Raw genomic sequence first — 23031 nt, 5'->3', positions numbered from 1 at the left:
GCAGCAGGAAGTGCTGACAGTGATTAATGCAACCTCCCCCATGTTTTGAGAGAGAAAGAATGTGCTGAAGTATGGGCAAGGTGCCTGACTGTCTGTAAGAAAAGAAAAAAGAGCAATAATGGGAAACAGATGTAGCATATGTTCTGCTTTAAATTAAGGATTTATGGTATGGTATAGCTTGCATACAGGCTGCACGTAATGTAAAGAGAAGATTATTCATAAAACAGTATATAAGGAGGGTGGAACAAAGAAGTAGTAAGCATTCTGACTGCTTTGTCTGAACATGCTTCCTGAATACCTCATTAAAGGTATCCAGTACAATTGTAAATAAACTTTTTATATGGAATATGAAATTCGTCTAGCCTTTTCTTCACTTGATATGCACAGCATTTATAGTAAAGTATGCTTGACCAAAAGCCAAAAAATGGCTTTGGATTGCATACATTCATGAACGTGCTCTCAGACACGATTAAATGACATAAAAAGTGGCTCATATATCACACTTTATACATTAAAACATCGCTATGTATAGTGTCTTAAACCAGTCGGTATCTGTATGTGATTTAAATTGTATCTTAAATGTTTGGGCACCTTTTTGTGCATTGGTCATAAGAAAAACAGGACCAGGTAAAGTTGTCCAAATGCTCATCAGGGACGCCCTTTTTTTCCATTATGGGTTGTGGATGCCCATGTGTTAGGCATGCCCAAGTCCCGCCTTCGCCACGCCTCCGACATGCCCCCGTGAACTTTGGTCGTCCCCGGGCTGCGACGGAAAGCAGTTGAGGATGCTCAAAATCGGCTTTCGATTATGCCGATTTGGGCGACCCTGTGAGAAGGACGCCCATCTTCCGATTTGTGTCAAAAGATGGGCGTCCTTCTGTTTCGAAAATGAGCCTGATAGATACCCCCACAGAGGGGGACTAGAGGAAGAGTGCCACAGTTTCTGGGAGAGAACTACATTTTAGAATAAATGCTGCTGTACCATTGTATAGCAAATGTGAAACAGATTTACTGTTGGGTCAAAGAGAAATTGTATGTATACATGTTTGAGTATAAGCCTGATTTGTTCTCTATAAAGGTTCAAAGTTATCTTCATACTTCTTGTATTGGAGGGAGATGAAAATGTTAAGAGTAATGTATTTAGGAAAAAATGTTTGTTTATTAACAACATTTTTTTTAGTTGGTCTGAGCAAATGTAACCTGTGGTTAAATAGATTTTTGTTTTCATCTGGGGGGCGGGGTCCCAGGAGCGTGGGCTCCTGTTGTGGTCCTGCCAAGGGCATTGCCATATGGACCTGTTCCTGATCTGTAGAAGGCTCATTTTCGCAGGTGGGGCCAGGAAGGAAAAGCCTCAGCTCTGGGGAAGCTCTAGACTGGGCCAAGTCGCCTGCCACGCATGAGCATGATGTCATTGCCCATGCGGTGGTGACATCATGGGCTTGCGCATGCACAGAAGTCCTGTTTTTGGCCCAGGTCACTGGCTCATTAAGGCCTTAATGCGTTATAGTCTGCCCAAAGGTGTCGGCAGGTGGGTATTGTATGTCACTGACAGAGAGCTTATTCCCCTGAGGAAGATGCCAAAAGATCTGCCCGCACTTTCCTTAATCTACACTTCCCCAGCTGCAAAGGATTAAAATACAAATTAACACATGCATCAAGTTTTTCCTACTTATCTCTTCACCAAAGCCTTCCACAAGAATCCATAGCCAACTACAACACATTACTACCCCTCCCTACTATGATTGCCTCTTTCTGTAATTGCTTGATTAAACCTACTGTTAGCCTGTTATTATTGTTATCCTGTAACACCAATTGTATCTCTGTATCCTGAAATGGTGATGCCATGACAGGTTTTTGTAAGCCACATTGAGCCTGCAAACAGGTGGGAAAATGTGAGATACAAGTGCAATAAATAAATAAAGCCTATGTAGTGAAATGGGTCACCGTTGGGACTGCTCCTGCAGTCAAGTGGTTTTTCGTATGTATAAGTACATATTTATCTTTGTTGAGAAGATTTGAGAAGAATTCATGTTTATATTTTGAATTAAAAATTATGGAGGCTTTTTAAAACCAATGATAGAGAACTGTGAGCTGTTTGTGAATGATAAATGTCTACCTTACTGCAGGTTTACCTGCTTTTTGGTTAGGTAAGACAGTCACAGCCAACTGAGGTCTTTTTCCTCCCTTTTTTAGAAAAAAAGATTTTTAAAAAACAGAAAAGATGATATAAGAACTGTACTGTGTGTGCACATATTATCTATATATATAAAACTCACCCTCAACGTTCTGAAGACAGTAACGTCAGTGAAGCCAAGCCCTGACTTCCTTCAAAAAGGTTCGAAGGTTCGTGGTGGTGAAGCCACCAAAATCGCTCCGGGCCCTGCCCTCAAGGGAGGAGCAATGGCAGAATAACGAAGGGGTTGGCAGGGAGGGAGGCAGGGAGGCGGGGGGGGGGGGGGGGGAAATCGCTACGGGCCCTGCCCTCGAGGGCGGAGCAATGGCAGAACAACCAAGGGGTTGGCAGGGAGGGAGGGAGGCAGGGAGGCGGGGGGGGGGGAAATCGCTATGGGCCCCGCCCTCGTGTCAAATGTGATGACGTTGAGGGCGGAGCAATGCCACAACAACGAAGGGGTTGGCGGGGGGGTGTTGCCGACGAAAACCTTGCTAGCGCCCGTTTCATTTGCTCAGGAACGGGCCTCTTTTACTAGTTATTATATATTTCTTACTCTGGAGTTTATTTGAAGTGTTATTAATCACTAGAGAAAGAAAATAAAATTCTTTTCTACTTTTCCTTTCTAGTTGTTTTAGTTTTCTAATTCTGTTGGTTTCTGCTTTCCTTTGTTTTCAAGTCTCTTTCTAGGGTCATCACCTGTCCATTAGCCATTTCTTTTCTCTCCTTTCTTCCCTCCATGCCCAGCATCTCCTCTCTTCCTCAGGTCCAACATCTCCTTTCTTTCTCTCCCCCCCATCCAGCATCCCCTCTCTGTCTCCTTAGTCCCCTGCTCCATGTCCAGCATTCATTCCCTGTCTTTCTAGTCCCTTATCTCATGTCCAGCATACCAGGCACATCTCTTTAGTTCCTCCTACCCAGGAGGTCAAGCCTCTCCCATCTGTGTCTCTATTCCCCACCCCCATTCTTTGTGGTCCAACATTTGCCCCCACCTTTGTCCCTAGCTACAGCATCAGACCATTCTTCTAACATGGTGCCACCTTCTCCCACCCTACCATCTGCCAACACCAGCCCTCACTGTCTCTCTTCCCTCTCCCTAGTCAAGCATCTCTCTTCCCTGTCAATCTATCCCCCCCTCCCATGTCCAGCATCTCTACCTTCTGTTCCCTACCCCTCCCATGTCCAGCATCTTCTCCATTCTCTGCCATGATCCCTAGATGCACTATTATAATTCCCTTCTACTTACATATCCTGCGTTGATATAGCCCTTTGATGTATTGATTTGAGTCTTTCCAAATGTATTACGCTTGTATCAACCAGTCATGTGAACCAAAAGACAAAAAGCAATTTCATGATGCTTGTTTCTCAAAATTTTATTTCATTATACTTTGTGATTAGCATGGATCAATTTAATTTGAAACGGTCTTGGATTCTTTTGTGTTTACAAGCAATGACTGTATTTCCTGAATGATTTGTAGCAGTGCACAAAAAGCAGAATACACATCTTCCAGTACAAGAGAACGTAATTCCAATCAACTCTAGAATATGCAATGCCCATGTATTCTGCTTTTTGTGGACTGCTTGGCATCATTTGCAGACTACAGTTTCCTCTTCTTAGATTTTCCTGGATGATTTCTGCCACTGTGCTGTTGGTTGCTCTCAGAAACTTTGTTGATAAACCTCTGCGTGGCGTCTTCTGCTACCAACCTACAGAACAAAACCAAAGAAAAACCCTGAAGCAGGCTCATATGTGTGAACTGAGACATGTCTAATTGAGGTACTTTTCAATTTCTGAGTTTTAGTATATTAATTGTGCTGAAACTCTACTCTTTCTTTCATTATACCTCTTCATCTTACTATATTTCTCCTTTTTTCATTTCAAACATTTTTTATTTAATATATGATAGAACTGAAACATCTCTGTAGATGTAATGGGGCAAGTCCACTTGGACTTGATGGTATGCATCCCAGAATACTGATATTACTAACAATAGCTCTGCAAGTTCATGTTTTAGTTCTATGTAATTTATGGTACTGGAAGGGTGGCCAATGTAATGTCAATTTTTAAAAAGGGTTCCAGAGGTGACCCATGAAATTATAGACTAGTAAGGTTGATGTTCATGCTGGGAAAAATGGTAGAGACTATTATAAACAACAAAATTGCTGAGCATATATATAGGAATGGATTAATGGGGACAAAGCCGGCATGGATTTAGCCAAGGGAAATCTTGCTTCACCAATCTGGTACATTCTTTGAAGGGTGAATAGTTTCTGTTGACAAAGTATCTCATGAAAGACTCCTGAGGAAATTAGGAAAAGTCATGGGATAGGAGGCAGTGTCCTATTGTGGATTAAAAACTGTTAAAGGTAGAAAACAGACTAATTTAATTGAATAATGAGCAAATTAGCATCAATAAGTCAGATCTTAAGCAATTATTGGTGCTGGTTGAAATTAATTCAAATTGATGTATGTAAATTTAGGTACAGGATCCACATGGGTCCAAAGAGGGGGCAGGACAATAGGTAAGTCAGGGGCGCTTCGGGGTATTCCTTTAATTTACACGTGTTATAGAATAAGGGAGATCCGCACGTAATTTATGCATAGGGATTTACACCAAGGTTTTCCATTGCTGTAGAGGGGATGGAACTGCTCTCATAAGAGGGAAGGCTAAAGAGGTTAGGGCTCTTCAGCTTGGAAAAGAGACAGATGAGGGGAGATATGATTGAGGTCTACAAAATCCTGAGTGGTGCAGAAGTAAATTGATTTTTTTCTCGTTCCAAAAGTACAAAAACTAGGGGACACTCAAGGAAATTACGTGGAAATATGTTTAAAATAAATAGGAGGAAATATTTTTTCACTCAACAAATAGTTAAGCTCTGGAACTCTTTGCCAGAGGATGTAGTAACAGCAGTTAGTGTATCTGGGTTTTAAAAAGGTTTGGACAAGTTCCTGGAGGAAAAGTCCATAGTCTGCTATTTGAGAGAGACATGGGGGAAGCAACTGCTTGCCCTGGGATTGGTAGCGTGGAATGTTGCCACGATTTGGGTTTCTGCCATGTACTTGTGACTTGGCTTGGTCACTGTTGGAAACAGGATACTGGGCTAGATGGACCATTGGTCTGACCCAGTATGGCTACTCATGTTCTTATGTAAATTGTTGTGTCTAAATATAGTCACTGTTCCCGGTGCTAAGCGCTATTATATAAATAGCACCTAACTGTAAGCACCGTTTATAGAATAATGTTTAGTGGGGGGGGGGGGGGGGGGGGGGGGGGGGGGGGGGGTCAGAACCTATTTTTTAGACACCATTTATAGAATTTAGTCCTAAATGGTAGTATTCTCCATGGAGAAGGGTAGATATTGGGGTTCCCCAGGGATCTGTTCTGGGATCTCTGCTTTTTAACATATTTATATAAATGATCTAGAGATGGGGATAATGAATGAATTGATTACATTTTTCTGATGGCACAAAGTTCTTGTAACCTGTTACCTGCTTAGTTATAAACAGGCTGGAAATTTGAAAAATAAGCAAATAAATAAATATTCAAAGTTGGTACATCACAAGTGGATTGTGAAAATTGCAAGAGAACCTTATGGGACTGGGAGATTAGGCATCCAAATGGTAGATGACGAGCAATGTGAGCAAATGCAAAGTGATGCATGCGGGAAAGAAGAACCCAAACCATAGTTACGTGATGCAAGTTTCCATATTAGGAGTCACCACCCAGGAAGAGGATCTAAGTGACATCATTGATTATACATTGAAACCCTCTGCTCAGTGTGCAGCAGTGGCGGTGAAGAAAGCAAATAGAATGTTAGGTATTATTAGGAAAGGGATGGAAAACAAAAATGAGAACGTTATAATGTCTTTCTTTCGCTCTATGATGTGACTGCACCTCAAATACTGTGTGCAATTCTGGTCACTGCATAACAAAAAAGATATAGAGGGGCATAATTGAACGAAAACGCCTATCTCCATGGGCGTTTATCTCCGAGAACGGGTCCGTGAAGGGGTGGACCGAACCGTATTTTGGGAAAAAATAGACGCCCATGTTTTATTCAACAGTGTGTGAGCTGGGCGTTTTTGTTTTTCAGCGATAATGGAAAATGAAAGCGCCCAGCTCAAAAACGAATAAATCCAAGACATTTATTCGTGGGAGGGGCCAGGATTCGTAGTGCACTGGTCCCCCTCACATGCCAGGACATCAACCGGGCACCCTAGGGGGCACTTTTACAAAACCAAAAAAACAGGTAAAAGAGCTCCCAGGTGCATAGCACCCTTCCCTTGTGTGTTGAGCCCCCCAAATCCCCCTCAAAACCCACTGCCCACAAGTCTACACCATTACTATAGCCCTAAGGGGTGAAGGGGGGCACCTACATGTGGGTACAGTGGGTTTGGGGGGGTTGGACGACTAATAAGCATTAAGCAGCACAATTGTAACAGGTAGGGGGGATGGGCCTGGGTCCACCTGCCTGAAGTCCACTGCACCCCCTAACAACTCCTCCAGTGACCGGCATACTGCGGCCAGGGAGCTGGGTATGACATTTGAGGGTGAAAATAAAAAGTTGTGAAACATCATTTTTTTTGTGGTGGGAGGGGGTTAGTGACCACTGGGGGAGTCAGGGGAGGTCATCCCCGATTCCCTCCAGTGGTCATCTGGTCATTTAGGGCACTTTTTGGGGCCTTATTCGTGAAAAAACAGGGTCCAGGAAAAGTGTCCTAAATTCTAGCTAAAAACGCATACTTTTTTCCCATTATCGGTGAAATGCGCCCATCTTTGTTCGGCAGATAACCACGCCCCAGTTCTGCCTTCGCCACACCTCTGACACGCCCCCATCAACTTTGTCCGCATCCGCGACGGAGTGCAGTTGAAAACGTCCAAAAATCGGCTTTCGATTATACCGCTTTATTCATTTTTGTGAGATAAACGTCCATCTCCCGATTTAGGTCGGAACTTGGGCGTTTTTCTCGTTCGATTATAAGCAGGATAGTGGAATTAGAAAAGATACAGAGAAGGGCAATGAACATGATAAAGGGGGTGGGACTTCCTTATGAGGAAAGGCTAAAGCAGGTAGGGCTCTTCATCTTGGAGAAGAGATGACAGAGGGGAGATATGAAAGAGGTCTATAAAATACTGAGTGGACTAGTGGAGTACTTGGAACCTCTCTATTGAACTCGCTACCCATTAAAATTAGAACAGAGAACAACTACCTCAACTTCCGAAAGAAACTAAAAACTCATATGTTCCCTAAACCTAATGCTTAATTCCATTATCATCGCACCACACCCCATAACCTCCCAGTCCATTGCTCATAATTTTCTCACCATTTCACTGCTTTCCTAATTTGGCAGTCTTCCTATCAATACTCCCTGTCTATTGTAACCTAATCCTTGTACATTGCACTGAACCCTGACAAGTATATAAGACCTCACTTGAATTGAATTGAATGGGTAGACATGAATCACTTGTTTACTGTTTCCAAAAATACTAGGACTAGGGGGCACGCAATGAAACTATTAAGTAGTAAATTTAGAACAAATCAAAGAAAATATTTCTTCACTCATTCTGTAATAAAACTCTGGAATTCATTGCCAGAGAATGTGATAAAAAGCAGTTTTATTTTAGGAACGTGTCCAAACCTTTTTTAAAACCCTGCTAAGTTCATAAGCCATTATTAATATGGACTTGGGAAAATGCACTGCTTATTCTTTCTTATGTCACAATTGATTACATCATTTTTTTTGTAATGGTAGAGTCGTTTTTTCCCTGCTGGTCTTGGTCTTTAAAAAGATGCTGAAAAGCTTATTTTGGTTTCAACCAGTGGAATGTGTAGTTCCACATAATTGTATGTACAGGCTGCTAATTCTCTGTTTTCTCGTATTTAATATTACTAACAAACTCCAAGTAGAAATAGCTTATATCAAATAACTTCTTTATTTCAATTACATATCTCTAAAATATTCTCATTCATTCCATCACTTGCTTTTCATACCTATCTAAAACCTCATTCATCCCAACTTAACACACTGCTCTTCTCATTTCACTCTTTATCCACGTGAAAAATATGCACATTCCTTCAATTTCACTTCTAACAGCGTGATACACTACTTGTACAATGATGTCACATAAATCAATTTTTCATGCACAAATTCCAACTGCTCTCTTGTTCTGGTTCCTTCTCTGTGTTTCGCCTTTCATACCTATCTAAAACCTCACTCATCCCAACATAACACACTAATCTTCTCACTTCACTCTTTATTCACATGCAATATGCATATTCCTCCAATAACAGCGTGATAAGCTACTTGTACAATGAAGCCACGTGTTAATTAAAGCATTGATTGATTGTTCTGACCAATGTCGTATTACACTATATCACTATTATTCATTTAACCTTATACTTCTTTACATGGTTTAAGTCCAATAACCTTTTCACTGTTTTTTAACCTTTAATCCAATCAAATAGTCTCTGATCCTTCATCGCAGGCAGCGTTCAAACACCTACAACTGTGTGTTCCATTCACATGTCAATCTTCTTAAACAACGTAAATCCATTTTTCATTGCTCCTGTAACTGGATGGAGTCATTCCCCCCTCCCCCACCCGGATTTGTGTTCAAGAATTGAGAAAGAATCTATATGTTAAACGCTTGACGATGCCAAGAGCAAAACACAGAACTCAGGGGCGTAGCCACGGGTGGGCCTGGACGAGCCCAGGCCCAGCCACTTTTGCTCCAGGCCCGCCCAGCCTCTTCTGCCCGCTCTCCCCGTCTGTGTGGTCTGCTCACTTTTACTGTCCTGAAACGCCGTTCTCCCTCCAGCACCGGCGAATCCCATAGCCAGCCTTCTGCCAGCGCGCTCGTCAGGGCCTCTTCTCAGGCACGTCCTGCCTACTCTGCAACTTCCTGCATCCCACCTTTGCAGAAAACAGGAAATTGCAGAGTAGGCGGGACGCGCCTAAGAAGGGGCTCCAACGACGCGCGCTGGCAGAAGGCTGGCTATGGGAATCGCCGGTGCTGGAGAGAGAACGGCGCTTCAGGTCAGTAAAAATGACCAGAACTGACCATATACAGGGGGCTGTCACGGGGGGGGGGGGGGGTGGTAGCGGGTGGAGAGGAAATGCGAGGCCTGTGCCCACCCAGTCCACCTCCAGGCCCATCTAAAAATTAAACTCTGGCTACCCTACTGAGAACTGTGTCTGGTTTTAACTAAGGAGAGTTCATTTGTAAAGCAAAGGGAAGGAACTAGAATGAGAAGGAGCAGTTGAAATTCATGCATGAAAAATGGATTTACATGACATTATTCTACAAGTAGTGTATCATGCTGCTGCTGAATATCCCTCTCATTGGCACTCGCTGTGAATTTCTTTTGATGAGAACCTATGACACACCCACCCACTGTTCAGAGAGTTAGCACCTGAATGGCGAAGGAATTCAGAGGCTGAGGATCTGGTAACTTACACGCGTCATCGTTCTCTTTCTCCGTGACAGGATACACCTCCACCTCGCACAGCGTCAGCATCTCTGTGCGGTCAGGGATAACCACTCTGACGTAGCGACCTTCCATCCCATTGCAGCACAGCTTGATTAGAGGCCCCTGGCTAATATCAGTGATTGTGCCACATCTGAAAATTGCAGAACAGGATAATAAATAACTAGATTAGAGAGCGATGCACTCAGCAGACAGATGTAACCAGCCTTAACCTGTTGAGAGACTGTAGAGGCCTTAGAGGCTGAGTTCGTGAGGGACACACTCAGCAGACAGATGGAACCAGCCATGCGCTGTGCTGAGCAGTGGCGTAGCCACAGGTGGGCTTGGGTGGGCAAGGCCCACCCATTTATGGCTCAGGCCCACCCAACAGTAGCACATGTTTAGTGGTAACTGGAGGGAATCCCAAGCTCCGCCAGCTGAAGATTTTCCCCTGATGGTAACGAAAACACTACTCTCCATGACACCGGCACCTGCGCATACTCAATTTTCAGTGCATGCCTGCTACCAAGGTGGAAAGAAGCGTTTTCCCACCAGCTGAGATAATTTTTTTTTTGGGGGGGGGAGGGGGTAGAACACTTGGTGCCCACCCAATTCTTGCCTAGGCCCACCCAAAATCTGTTGTCTGGCTACGCCCCTGGTGCTGAGAGGAAGGAGAGGGCTCAGAATCAGGGGTTAGTGAGAAAAGGTATATATGTATATTGATGTCTGACTAGCTACCGTAACTTAGGGACCTATTCACTAAACTCTGCTAGTAAATGAGTTTAGCACACCCAAACGCAGATCTTTCCCGTCCACTAATCCCATTTCTTGGGCGGCTGTAATATAGCCTTTTTTTCAATTTGTTTTATTAACGGCTGTGTTAAGTAATTCGGAGTAGCCTCCTGATGTAGCAAAGCAAAACAAAGGAGCCCTTGTCAGGAATTTAGCCTGTGCAGCAGCCAATTTTGGATTATAGTTTTCCGTTCAAGATTGGCAAAGTAAACTGAAGATTGAAGACTAAGGAGTCTATTCGAGCTAAGTGTTGCTTTAATTTTTGCTGTACACGGTGAACTCCTTTTTTTGTAAAATTGGAACATCTCCTTTTTTTTCTATATTTTTGATTGTGAAATTTTTTTCACGTCAAAATTGATTTGATTTGAAGTTGTACATTTTTATAAATATAAAATAAACCCTGTTTTTAATAGATTTTTAAAAAATTGTTTATGTTCAAAAGGAGTGGAGTAACCCAATGGTTAGAGCAGCAGGCTGATAACCAGGAAAACCAGGGTTCGAATTCTACTGTTGATCGTTATGACCCTGGGCAAGTTTTTAACCTTTGACATAGGACTAGATTTACTGAAGTGTTTCTCATGTTCCTCTGCTTTCTACTGTACAGCCCCTCTCCTCTGGAATTCTTTCCCAGCTCCTCTTTGACTTGAACTATAGAGTAAGAAATTTAAAGCTGCCTTAAAAACCTATTTGGTTACCACCATATTTGGGCTGCCATGAATGAAATGAGGGGGGCCACTGAGATTATTAGGGTTCACCTCCCATCTGCACCCTCTCTTCTCCTCTCTATGGGTGTCTTATCATTTAGTCTACCCTCATCATTAGCGCTCCTTAGTAAAAGGACCCCATATGATTTACTTTGACTTCTATCATGCCTTTTCTGCCTTCTTACTTCCCTTTCCTGTCATTTGAATGGAGTTCCTTCCCTTTTCATTGATTTTTATTTTATAAACTTCCTACTTTTAATAGGAAAGGCTAGGGTTACTATGTGGCGAGGACAGAAGGCAGTATATTAAGCTACTTAAACCATAAACCCATAAATGCACTACTGAGTTAGCAAGCATGCAGACCTCTAAGGTTCTCCACCATGTTTAGAGAGTACAGACCTCTAATGGTCCTACTAGTTATTGCATGCAACCTTTTTATGCCACCCAGCCTTTCTAGAAATTGGGAGGGCTCTCTGTAACAGTGAGGTAATGGTAGAAGGAGATCTCATATTGAGGAGAAGAGTGAATGGTATAAATACCAAGCCCAAAGGCAGTTTTCTGTCTGTGGCTGACTAAGGAGTTAGGAAGTTTTTGCTGGCTAAGCCATTGTACCAGCATGTGTGTGGTGATGAGGATGGGCTAGGTCACTGCATGTCAGAGCCCCTTCCTAAGTTGACTAAAGAAGCCAACATCAGTACTGCCTACGTACACTAAGGGAAGGGCAAAAGGAAGCTACTGAGAGAAGTGAAGAGAATTCAGAGGAGAGCCCCAGGAGCTAAGACAAAGAGGCCCAGTAGTATACATAAACACAGTAATAGAATAAAATGACAGATAAAGACCAGCATGGCTCATCTGGTCTGCCCAGAAAGGCAGCCATAGTTGTACTTGTCACTTCATGCGGGTAACCCCCCCCCCCCCCTTGTCTTTTTAGGGTTCTACTTGATGACATGCAGTCTACACTCCTTTATGCCTCTTTGTTTGTATTCTTTAAAGGGTTAACATTGTTTTAAATTTTACTGTGAGTGGAAATACTCTATTTTTATACTGTATAGGGAACCTCTGTGTTTATCCCACAACTTTTTGAATTATGTCACTGTTTTCAAGCCCACCACTTGTGTAGAAGAGCATTCCAGGCATCCACCACCTCTATGAAAAAGTATTAAGAATGTGTGGAATAAACATAGAGGAACACTAGATAGAAAAAGGATGGAATCCAGTTAAAGCTCATTCCAGTTATGAGGCAGCTTCAGAGGTTGGGAAGTAAGACCAATGCCGGGCAGACTTCTAAAGTCTGGGTCCTATAAATGGCAAAATCAGATCAGGATCAAGGGCTGAAGTGAGCTTCAATGGCAACTCCAGTAGTTGGGAAGTAGGACTGGTGCCAGGCAGGCTTCTATGGTCTGTGCCCCAAAATTGGCAGAGAGAGAGATTAAGTTCACCAGTGTTTAATCACGAAGAACTGAAACCTATGCAGAGTGCCAGATACAACTCTGGCCACCTTGCTGGGTAGACTGGATGGACTGTGCAGGTCTTTATGTGTTGACATTCACTATGATACTATTTTACTAAGATAGTGCTTTTAAAGTTTCTCTCCTTGCAAATTCATTTCATGTCCTCTAGCTCTCTAGGCTCTCCATTTTTGCAAATGATTGTTTTGTTCCTTCTGTCTTGAAATTAAATGTCCCCATCATAACTCCCCTGTTGCTCCTCTCCTCTAGGGTTACATATTCAACTCATCTTCTCATATGCCTTCCGGCACATATCCCATACCATTTTGGTTGTGCTTTCCTCTGAACAGCTTTGAATCTTTTTTATGTCCTTGACTTCCAAAGCTGAACGCAGTGCTCTAGCTGTGATCTCATCAATAACTTGTTCATGAGCATTATCTCTTTTTTTTCTGCTGGTTATGCTCCTCAAAATGCAGCCAAGTATCCTCCTGGCCTTGGCCACTACCTCGTTACATAGTGTTTGAGGATTTCAAGGTGGTGAATCTGCCAGGAGTTGGATCCTGGAGGTCCCAGGGGAAGATGCAGGACATCTGCCAGAAACTGGATCTAGGAGGGCCCAGGGTTCGAGGAAGGAATATCTACAGCCTGTCATTGATCTGTGCCCCTGAAAAAGTGTAAAAGGGAGAGAAGGTGGAGAACTTTGGAGTTCTCAGTTTAGGGAAGGATACTAGTACAAGAAAAACAGGATCATTCCTTCACCCAAAGATAGAGGGGGGAAGTAAGGTGAACTGTATTTTTACTATTTTGTAATCTGCATATTGATTGCTTTATATTGATTTTAGCTACTTAGACTTTTAGTTCAGAACAAACCCTGGACTTAATTGTGAGCTTTTGGGAGTGGAAGTAAGCCGCAGAGTGAGTGAGCTCAGAAACCAATGGCCTCCCAGTCCTAGCTGATCCTGTCCCAGAATCCTGAACACCACAGGTGGTAGACTTAGAGAGATGATGCTAGCTCTCATGAAATATGTATTCCAGTCTCCACACAGACTAATCCACGGCCAGTGAGGGACAACAGGCCCTGGAGGCCACGTGTGCAAACACTGTTAATGCACATTTTAAGCAAATAGGCCCATTTTGTAAAATGGAACCTGTGGTAAATAATGAATGTTATTGCATGTTCATGTATGGTAACACAGTAGCACATGTTAGTAAACGTAGCCCTTAAATTGTCTGATTGTAACACCCTGAACTACCAATGAAAAGGCCTGAGCTAAATCTTTATTTAAAAAGCAGTGAATGGATACTGTGGGGCCGATATTCAGACCATGAGAGGTAGCCAGGCTGCCTCCCGCAGTCAGCGCTGAGCTCGGATATTTAATGTCAGGCCATTTCTGGTGACCAGCATTAAATATCTGGGTGTTACTTGGTTGGTTTAAACTTAACCGGCCAAACCAATATTCAGCTCTGGCGGTTTAAGTTTAAACTGGTCAAAGATATTGCAGCTATTTCAACGGCCTAATTTGGCCACCAAACCTAGCCAGCAATGTGCTGAATATCGGCGGATAGACGGTTATGTTGCGCAGTAGAACTGGCTAAGCGCTAACCGGCAATAATCAGCAGGCGATAGCCGGCTATAGCCCGTTAAATACTGCCAGATAGCTGGCTAAGTGCCATTTAACCAGCCAGGAGCCGTTCCTGGCTGGTTAAATGGTTTTAAATATCAGGCGGATTGTGTTCATATAAATGAATATATGACCAAACTTAATCCCCTTAATTTAAGGAGCTAAATTAGAAAGCAACTGCATGAGGTCCCCACTTCTGTATTTCTCAGTTCACTCCTGGAGTGATGCATATGTGACTATGGCTAACAGGCAAGACTAAGGAGGTCATTGTCCAAATATGCAGCTTCCCCATTGATTTTGTGGCTGTATGGATTATCGCCATACTTTGTACGAATGGACTGAATGTGTCCCTGATGCAGGCAGTCCAGCTGCCAACACGTGTTGGGTGGTGACTAAAACATCTGAATGGTAGGACAGTATATAACACATCTCTTCACTAAAAATTTCTTCTTGAAATAAATTTTCCTTGTTTGCCACTAGTTGATTCTTCTAGCTGTGTTTTTCCTGAAATTTGGCTTTTTTTGTGCCTCTTTGTATTTTCCAGACTTTGTAAAAAGACCTACAAGGGAGCCTTGGAACTGAATTAAATATCAGTCTTGTAAGAACCAAAGAAGAAGATGACAAAGCACGAAATGCACTACTAGTAGAAATGGTGGAGGCTAGCAGTGTGTCAGATTTTGGAGATGTGGAGGGCACAGGTGGGAGAGAGGTTCAGAGGTCAGCTGGAAGACCTGCAGTGGGGCAGAGTATAGAATGGAGTGCAGCTGATGTTGGTTGTGTATGGGAATTTGATAGACTGCTCCACCCAGGATGATAATAACACACAGTTGTCCTACCTGGTCAGCCCAGTTGAGATTCTTCCTCGGGTATTCTGTCTTTATTATCTATGCTATTGTGTTAAGCATTTGAATTCTTATTCTGCTAAAACCTAACTACAAAGCCTTAGTAGTGACTTACAAGGGATTATCGAGGTCTGGGCTATTTCCAACACGGATCTCTGCCCCAATCAGTCGTTCTGGGCAGCAGTCCTTTCGGTTTGCCACCACAATAGTTTCAATTTTCCAGGATTTCTGCAGGTCCAGCTGCCACCAGGGACTTTTCTCAGGACTAGTGTGGGAACAGGAGTTTTCATGGTAATTGCCGTTCTGATCTCCATTAATTGCCCGCCCAGGAGACCCATTGAATTTTACTGAGCTCTGCGTAGCTACTCCAGTTAGTGCTATGTTATCTGAAACCAAAATGGAAAATGTAACAAGATTTGTGTTATTTTGGGGGTCAGAATGATAAAACTGTAGAATATTCTGGGGTCCCTAGGTGCCTTTCACCCTTCTGATCACTGCTCAAACTGGTGAGGGGTAACATGAGGTAAGGGTGTGCCTAAAGAACAAAAAAAGGAGAAAATGCAGTCCTCATGAACCTGTAGAAACCAACAAAAAGGAGTGAGTAAACAAAAATAGAGGAAGCCAAAGCTGAATGATGTAAAAAATATTGTTTATTGTTTCCCAAGTACTGCAAGTGTACAATCAAAGGACTCGACAAGGCCATGTTTCATCAGGTGCCCTTGACACACAAAAGTACACTAAATAGCAGTCACAAAGGTAAGAAATACAATTCACATCAAATCACACAATGCAGGATGGCACAGGCGATAAGCTAACTTGCAGCATTTCACATTGAATGGTTTGGGCTCCTGACGAAGGCTCACCTGCCGAAACACAGCCATGTCGAGTCCTTTGATTGTACATTCTCAGTACTTTGGAAACAATAAACAACATTTTTTTTTTACATCATTCAGCTTTGGCTTCCTCTATTTTTGTTTCCTCGCTCCTATTTGTTGGTAAGGGTGTGGCTTGCAGAGATGCTTAACCACCGAGTATGTGGCATTACTTACTTTCAGGGTAATTGTGCAAGAGGCTGTTGTAGAAAAAGACACTTTGCCCACTTTTTAAAACCATTTACCCAGCCAGGAATGGCTCCTGGCTGATTAAATGGCACTTAACTGGCTATCTGGCGATATTCAGTAGGAGACTGCTGACTACCTCCCGCTGAATATTGCCAGTTAGCACTTAGCGCATGGCCAGTGATATCGCGTGATATAACCTGCTATCCGCCGATATTCAATGCATCGCTGGCTAAGTTTGGCAGCCAAATTAGGCCGTCGAAATAGCTGGAATATCTTTGGCAGGTTTAAACTTAACCAGCCAATGCTAAATATCGGCTTGGCCGGTTAAATTTAAAACAGATAGATATTCAACACTGGTTACTGGGAACGACCCGGCATTGAAAATCGGAGCTGAGCACCGACTGCAGGAGGCAGCCCAGCTACCCCCCCCCCCCCCCCCCCCCCCCCGTGGTCTTAATATTGGCCCCACTGTGCCTGTACGATTTCTAAAGTTTAAAGTAAAACCCCTGAAGCAGCCAGTTGAAAAAAAAAAGTTGGCCTTCGTTGGGTTGGCATTGAGAAGTTGTGATATTTTTTTGTTAGAACTATATTCTTTTTCAATTACACATTGTACACTTGGAAGGCTTTTGAGACCAATAGTTGAAGAACAGCTTGTTTTTGACTCATGTAGCTGTACGTTTTTCCTTCCTGAATCTGACAACAGCAAACTCCACGGGTGCGGTCCATGTGAATTTGCTGCACTCCACTGTTGGCTCACTTTACAAGCTGCTTGAATAAAGTACATAGATACTTGCAACCCTGCCAGGAATACTTAAGCACAGTCCGCAAAAATGTACAAGTTCCCTTCTCAGCATTTGTACTTCTGTGCACACGGCATCACTCAATTCTATAACAACCATTTTCTGCAAGTCAAACACTCCCACCAGCCCCATTCACCTCCATTGTGCATTGCATATAAATTTAAATTTGGCATGAGTAGGAGATAGAAATCATCTTCCTAAAGACTTAGAACATTTGATAACAGATAACATGATTCTATACACTGCCAGTAAATAAAACCTTTCTCTGTCTCCTTCTATCACTTCTCACTCTGTATCTGCTACACCCCCAGTAATAATCATCACCCCGCCCCTTCCTATTACTCCTCACCTCGTGTCCTCTACACACTCAGTAATAACTATCACCTCACCCCCTCCTATCATTTCTCATCCCGTGTCCTCTACACCCCAGTTATAACCATCACCCTGACCCTCCTATCATTCTTCACCATGTGTCCTCAACACTCCCAGTAATAACCATTACTACATCCCCTCTACACCCCCAGTAATAACCATCACCCTGACCCTATCACTCCTTACCCTGTGTTCTCTACACCCCCAAGTAATAACCATCACCCTTCCGTCTCCAATCATATCTCACCCCAGTATCCTCTACACCCCCAGTAATAACCATCAACCTCCCCTCCCTCTCCAATCACTTCTCACCCCAGTATCCTTTACACCCCCAGTAATAACCATCACCCTCCCCCTCTATCTCCAATTTCTCACCCCCCACCACTCATCTTCACCACGTTCTCTCCTGACCCAAAATCTGTTGCCATTTCTGACCCACATGAGCCAAAGCTAACACTTCTGCCCCCTATGCCCAAAACTAGAGCAACTCTCTGTCTTCTTGACCCACACGAAGTTGCTGTGTCTGCTCCCCCACTTCTTTGTACTGAAGTTGCCAACAGGGTGACAGGAGGGAGCAAGGTGATGATTATTAGTGGGAATGTGGAGGAGGCAGAGTAATGGGGTGATGGGGGGTGTCATGATTATTAATGGAGGTGTAGGGGACACAAAGAAATGAAAGACAGGAGGGGGCAGCATGATGGTTATTATGGGGGGCGTAGATGATACAGGGTGAGGAGTGATAGGAGGGGACAGGTTGATGGTTATTACTGGGGGTGTAATAACGGGTCATAGTGAAATAAAGCCTGTACAATATGCTTGAGAGAAATTAAATATCTCCATGGTGATGAGGTATCAATTCCTTACCACCATTCTGATTGCAGTCCAGGTCTGCCTGGATCCCTTCAAAGACCCCGATCCCAAACAAGAGGATGAGATGAAAGCGCATCTTAATGAGCACAGAATGACTTGAGACCTGAAACACATCACATCACAAGCTCATTACAGATCACAGTCCTAAGTATAAGAATTACTAGCAGCAAATCTGAATAGGAATCCATAGGCCTATCTGTCTACAGCTAGTGTCATGTGCAGTAAAACAGATGCGGCTCTGTGGGAGTTTACACTGCAGATTCTCCCTAGTCACTAGAACCCCCCCCCCCCCCCCCCCAGTAATGGAAGATCAGTGCACTTCAGGAGTGAGGTGCATTGGCAGAGCTGTATTGGGGGAGGGGCTGGCTCAGTACTGGAATAGCAGGAGGTGCAGCAGGGCAGACTAGTAAGACACAGCCTGGTTTTCCAGCTATCACTTACCTATCATTTGAATGCAAACCTACTAAGTAAATATGTTATTAAAACAGGTGTGTAGAGGATCATGGGATGCATCGCAGGAGCATAGCTACCATTGAGTGAGCCTAGCAAAATGCCCAGGGCTGCCCAGTCATAGGGACCACCTGTAGTTGAACCTTTCCCCAGCCTTGCAAGTCCAGCATTCCTCCCTTTCTGTGCCCCTGCATGGGTGCAGCACCTCTCTATCACCCCCTACCCCCATCCTGATCTCCAAGTGTGTCGCGGGTCTTCAGCAGAGGCAGCACTGGGAGAACAGGCTGCCTCTGGCCGGCCCCACTAGGGCCTTTCCTCTGCTGTGTCCCACACACAGGATGTTGCATCACAAAAATGGGACTACTGCATTGGAGTGTATGCAGGATGCAGGGAACAACTATTGACTAGTCTACAAACTGCCCAAAACACGACCGCTAGACTGATTTACAGGAAATTGCGATACGAAAGCGCCAACCCACTACTTCAAAAACTTCACTGACTCCCGATCAGATCCAGAATACAAGGCCAACCTAAACCTCCCACTGTAAAATGAAATAAATGGAGCACACAATTATCTTGTTGTTCACTTCCCCTTTTGCCTGGGATTAAGATACAAATAAGTGTACTCGTCAAGCTTCTCCTTCTTTACTAAGAACTGGAACTCTCTACCTAAAGAATTAAGATCTACGAGTAACTATATACTCTATCCTGCAAACACCTGAAAGCTTTCTATAGAAAATCTTTTCAGGTTGATAACACATACCTACTTCACTGATATATCAATGTCTAAGTTATACATATAAAAAATAACCTGCCTCCATGAATATGGGGACAGAACACCCTCTCAATCCAGTTTTCCTTCTTTTGAAAGAGGCTCACCTCCTGTACATTAATGCCAAAGGGGTATTTAAATGTTTCTATCATATCCCCTCCCTTGTGGAATATCCCTGGCAATAATACAAGTAATACAATACAAGTATTGTATTATTGCCAGGGATATTCCACAAGAGAGGGGATATGATAGAAATGTTTAAATATTAAGAAAATGATTTTAAACCTAATTCTAACCTTCACCAAGAGCCAGTGAAGTTTTTAACAATGTTTTTAACATTATCAACCGTTGCAGATCACTTTAACCACAGCTGTAGAGCTATGTAACTCCTCATCTGTAGAGGTTAGGAAAGAATCAAATTACCTCCATTCTGGGGAAATAAATAGTGAAGATACTGCTTTTTACTGAAATTTATAAACAATTACAATCAATAACCAAACTGCGAATCCTGGACATATTTGTGATGTCTACCTTGCTATATGTATGTGAGTCCTGGACTCTGAAAGAAGTGGGTATCATGAAGTTGAAGGTGTTTGAAATGAAGTGTTACAGGAAAACAACAAAATGTTAGAGATCCAACAGACAGATCCAAGAGGATTTGAATGGGAAAATAACAGTTATGGACAAGATCAAAGCATGGAAATTGGCAATGTTTGGACACATCTGTACAATGGAGATGACAAACTGATAAAAATGGTTATGCTTGGAAGAGCCGAAGGAGTAAGGAAAAGAGGAAGCCTGAAAAGAAGATGGTTGGATGATATCTGAAACTAGACTGGACATCCAAAGTGCAGTACACATGGCTTAGGAGAGGAAAGGACCTTGGGCAAGAAGGACGATTCCCACCACTGGCTCCAACGGTCCATAAGAACTATAGGATGTAATGATGATAGTGGTATTGTATTGTTTATATTATTATTGTGATCTACTTTGATATTCTGGCTTTAACAAACAAGTTGCATCAAATATAATTAAATCAGAGAAAAATAGGATTATGATCGTGAGAAGTAAAGAGAGGGGTATTTGCAGGGTGATAAGGAAAAGATGAAACACTGAACAAATAACTCATAAAGAATGTGAGCTGCCCGTGGGAGGAATTGTCTTGGAGAGAAAGGTGATGAGTGGAGTGTTTCAGGGGTGGGTCTGATTCAATTCTGTTCAATATTTTTGTGAGAGATACTGAGGAAAGGTCTCTGTTTTGCAGGTGGTACTAAGATCTTCAGCAGGGCAGATTACTAGTGAGCAGAATGACAAGTGACCTAAGGAAGTTTAAGGAGTAGTCAAATACTTGGAAATTAAAGTTCTGTGTGCACACACACAAAAAAAGAGCAGCAACATATGTTTGGAGTTTAGAAACCTGAGAGAGCAGGAGAAAGCCCTTAGAAAAGTTACCATGACTGATGATCTTAAGGTCACAAAAGAGTGTGACCAGCTGGTAGCCAGAGCTGGGGTAGACAGGAAGAGGCACAATGAACAGGAAAAAGAGAGCGCCTCATTGTAGGGAGCTGGTGAGAGCTCACTTAGGATGCCGAGGGTAATTTCAGAACAAGGTGCATGAATGAGAGTTTTGGGAGTTTTGAGGCAGGTGCAACTTTGTGTGTGTATATGCTAGTAACCATCAGCATTTATGATGCATTGTATAAACTTCAAGTTTCAATTCTGCCCCCACTGTGCTTTTGGGAATGCCTAGGAGAGTAACTTTTACAACAGACCATCTATTGTAGAAAACACACAGGTATCCCTCTAAAACACTAGGGACAAAGTGGCAGATATTACAGCTACAATGAAACAGAATTACTAGAGAAGCCTAGGGACCCATATAACTCACCACCTCCACTCATATGAGCTCTCACCTGGACTGGACTGAGATGCAAGCAAGTGCCTCGGCTGCAGCTTCTGGTCTGTGTGATGGCAGAGGCTGCAAGACCTGTATATTTATCCATCTGTCTTCCCACCCCTCCCATCACTGTACACACACATACATTGAAAGACAAATCCCACAGTAATACACAGAGGACGGGAGGGAGAGAGGGGATCAGAAAAAGGCAGTGGAGCTGGTGGCCATCTACCCCATCAGACAATATACCAATGCACCCTGGAGGAGATGCTGACATTTAAATCTCTTAATTCACAAAGCCAAAGACCAACAACAGAAGATTATGTAATATTTTCCTTTACACACCATGCGTACAGTCACAGCATTAAATCAATTTTTCATTCCCCCACTCCACCTCCCCAATTGAAGATAATAAAAATAAGACCATTCTACTTCTCTAAACTCACTCCCTGTGGATCTATTTCTGCCTGTAAAATCCTGGTTTAAGCATGTCTAATTGGTAATTTTAATTTATGAAGTTACCCAAAGGTTTGAAATTTTCTGTTAATATCCCCCAGGTATTATGTGCATAAAAATGCGTGCGGCGACACAAACATAGGTACTTTTTTTGTAACCCACATGTAGACGTGCCCTGAGACGGAGCTTGGGTGAAGAGTGGGCTGAATTACAATTTACAGGCTAATATTTGTCTGCTCCCATGCAGGAGCAAATATCTGTGTATTCAGTCTAGGCACAGGTGCTGTAAGTTTACTGCAGGGATTGTATGAAGACATGTGGAGGGGCATTTTTGAAAGAATGTTCAAGTCAGAATTGAGACGTCCTGCTCATAAAGCCTAAAAAAAACCCATCTCACAGCCATTTTCAAATGGGAAGAAACGTTGGGATTTCCTGATCAAAAATACATGAGGAGGATGTTCTTGCGCTGAAAACATCCAAAATGAACAGCCATTTTCCAAACTAAAACGTCCAAAATATGAACGCCAAAAAAGCAGGCACAAAAACCTCTGTGTAGCATAATTTGTACAAAAATGGCCACACAGACATCCCTGCAGAGCAGAGGGGCAGCCTAGTGGTCAGTGCAGTGGACTTAATAGGACCCAGGTACAAACCCCACCTTAATTCCTTTATGTTATTATTAGCCATTGAGCCCGTTAAAACGGGCTAGTATGGGGTTTTGGCAAGGCCCCCTCCCCGCTGCCCCCCCCCCCCGGAGTCGCCGCCACCACCCCTGCACCCGGCCCGGGCCCTCTCTTTGGTATTGAACTTACATCGGCGAAACGCAGGCAGCATGCAGATCAGCTGAGCTCCCGTGGGCCTTCCTTCTCTGCCTGTGTCCCGCCCTCGTGTGACATAACGTCGGTGAGGGCGGGACACAGGCAGGGAAGAAAGGGCGACGGGAGCTCAGCTGTTCTGCGTGCTGCGTTTCGCCGATGTAAGTTCAATACCGAAGAGAGTGCTCGGGCCAGGTGGAGGGGGGCGGCGGCGACCTCGGGGGGGGGGAGCTGTAGCGGCGAACTTGGGGGGAACGGTAGCGACGGCGGCTTCACGCAGTTTCCATCTCTGTCCTGCCCCCGTCATCACGTATTGACGCGGGGACGGGGCAGAGAAGTCTCTACTGCGCATTTGCGAGTGAGTACAGTCACTCGCCATTTATATGTTTGATGAGCCCTCCAAGAACAGAAAAACCTATTCTATCTAAAGGTACACCACTACAGTTGCCATCATGCTTGCAGGTGTCTTATAAATTCAGGTACAGTAGGT

General features: G+C 43.5%; 1 protein-coding gene across 1 annotated transcript; it reads right to left on the bottom strand.

Moving 5' to 3' along the window:
• Positions 1 to 3528: 3528 nt before the first annotated feature.
• LOC115460485 (fucolectin-1-like) lies at positions 3529 to 21391 on the bottom strand. The gene is made up of 5 exons (XM_030190247.1): positions 21287 to 21391; positions 18146 to 18254; positions 15164 to 15434; positions 9631 to 9794; positions 3529 to 3877 (listed from the first exon to the last, which is right to left on the bottom strand). The coding sequence occupies exons 1-5, from the start codon at positions 21374 to 21376 to the stop codon at positions 3870 to 3872; spliced, it is 642 nt and encodes a 213-aa protein (XP_030046107.1). The 5' UTR covers positions 21377 to 21391; the 3' UTR covers positions 3529 to 3869.
• Positions 21392 to 23031: the final 1640 nt, after the last annotated feature.

The sequence above is a fragment of the Microcaecilia unicolor genome, chromosome 1, assembly GCF_901765095.1.
Source record: "Microcaecilia unicolor chromosome 1, aMicUni1.1, whole genome shotgun sequence".
NCBI classification, from domain to species: domain Eukaryota; kingdom Metazoa; phylum Chordata; class Amphibia; order Gymnophiona; family Siphonopidae; genus Microcaecilia; species Microcaecilia unicolor.
The sequence above is the reverse complement of the archived record's forward strand: the minus strand, read 5'-3'. Positions and strand labels throughout refer to the sequence as shown.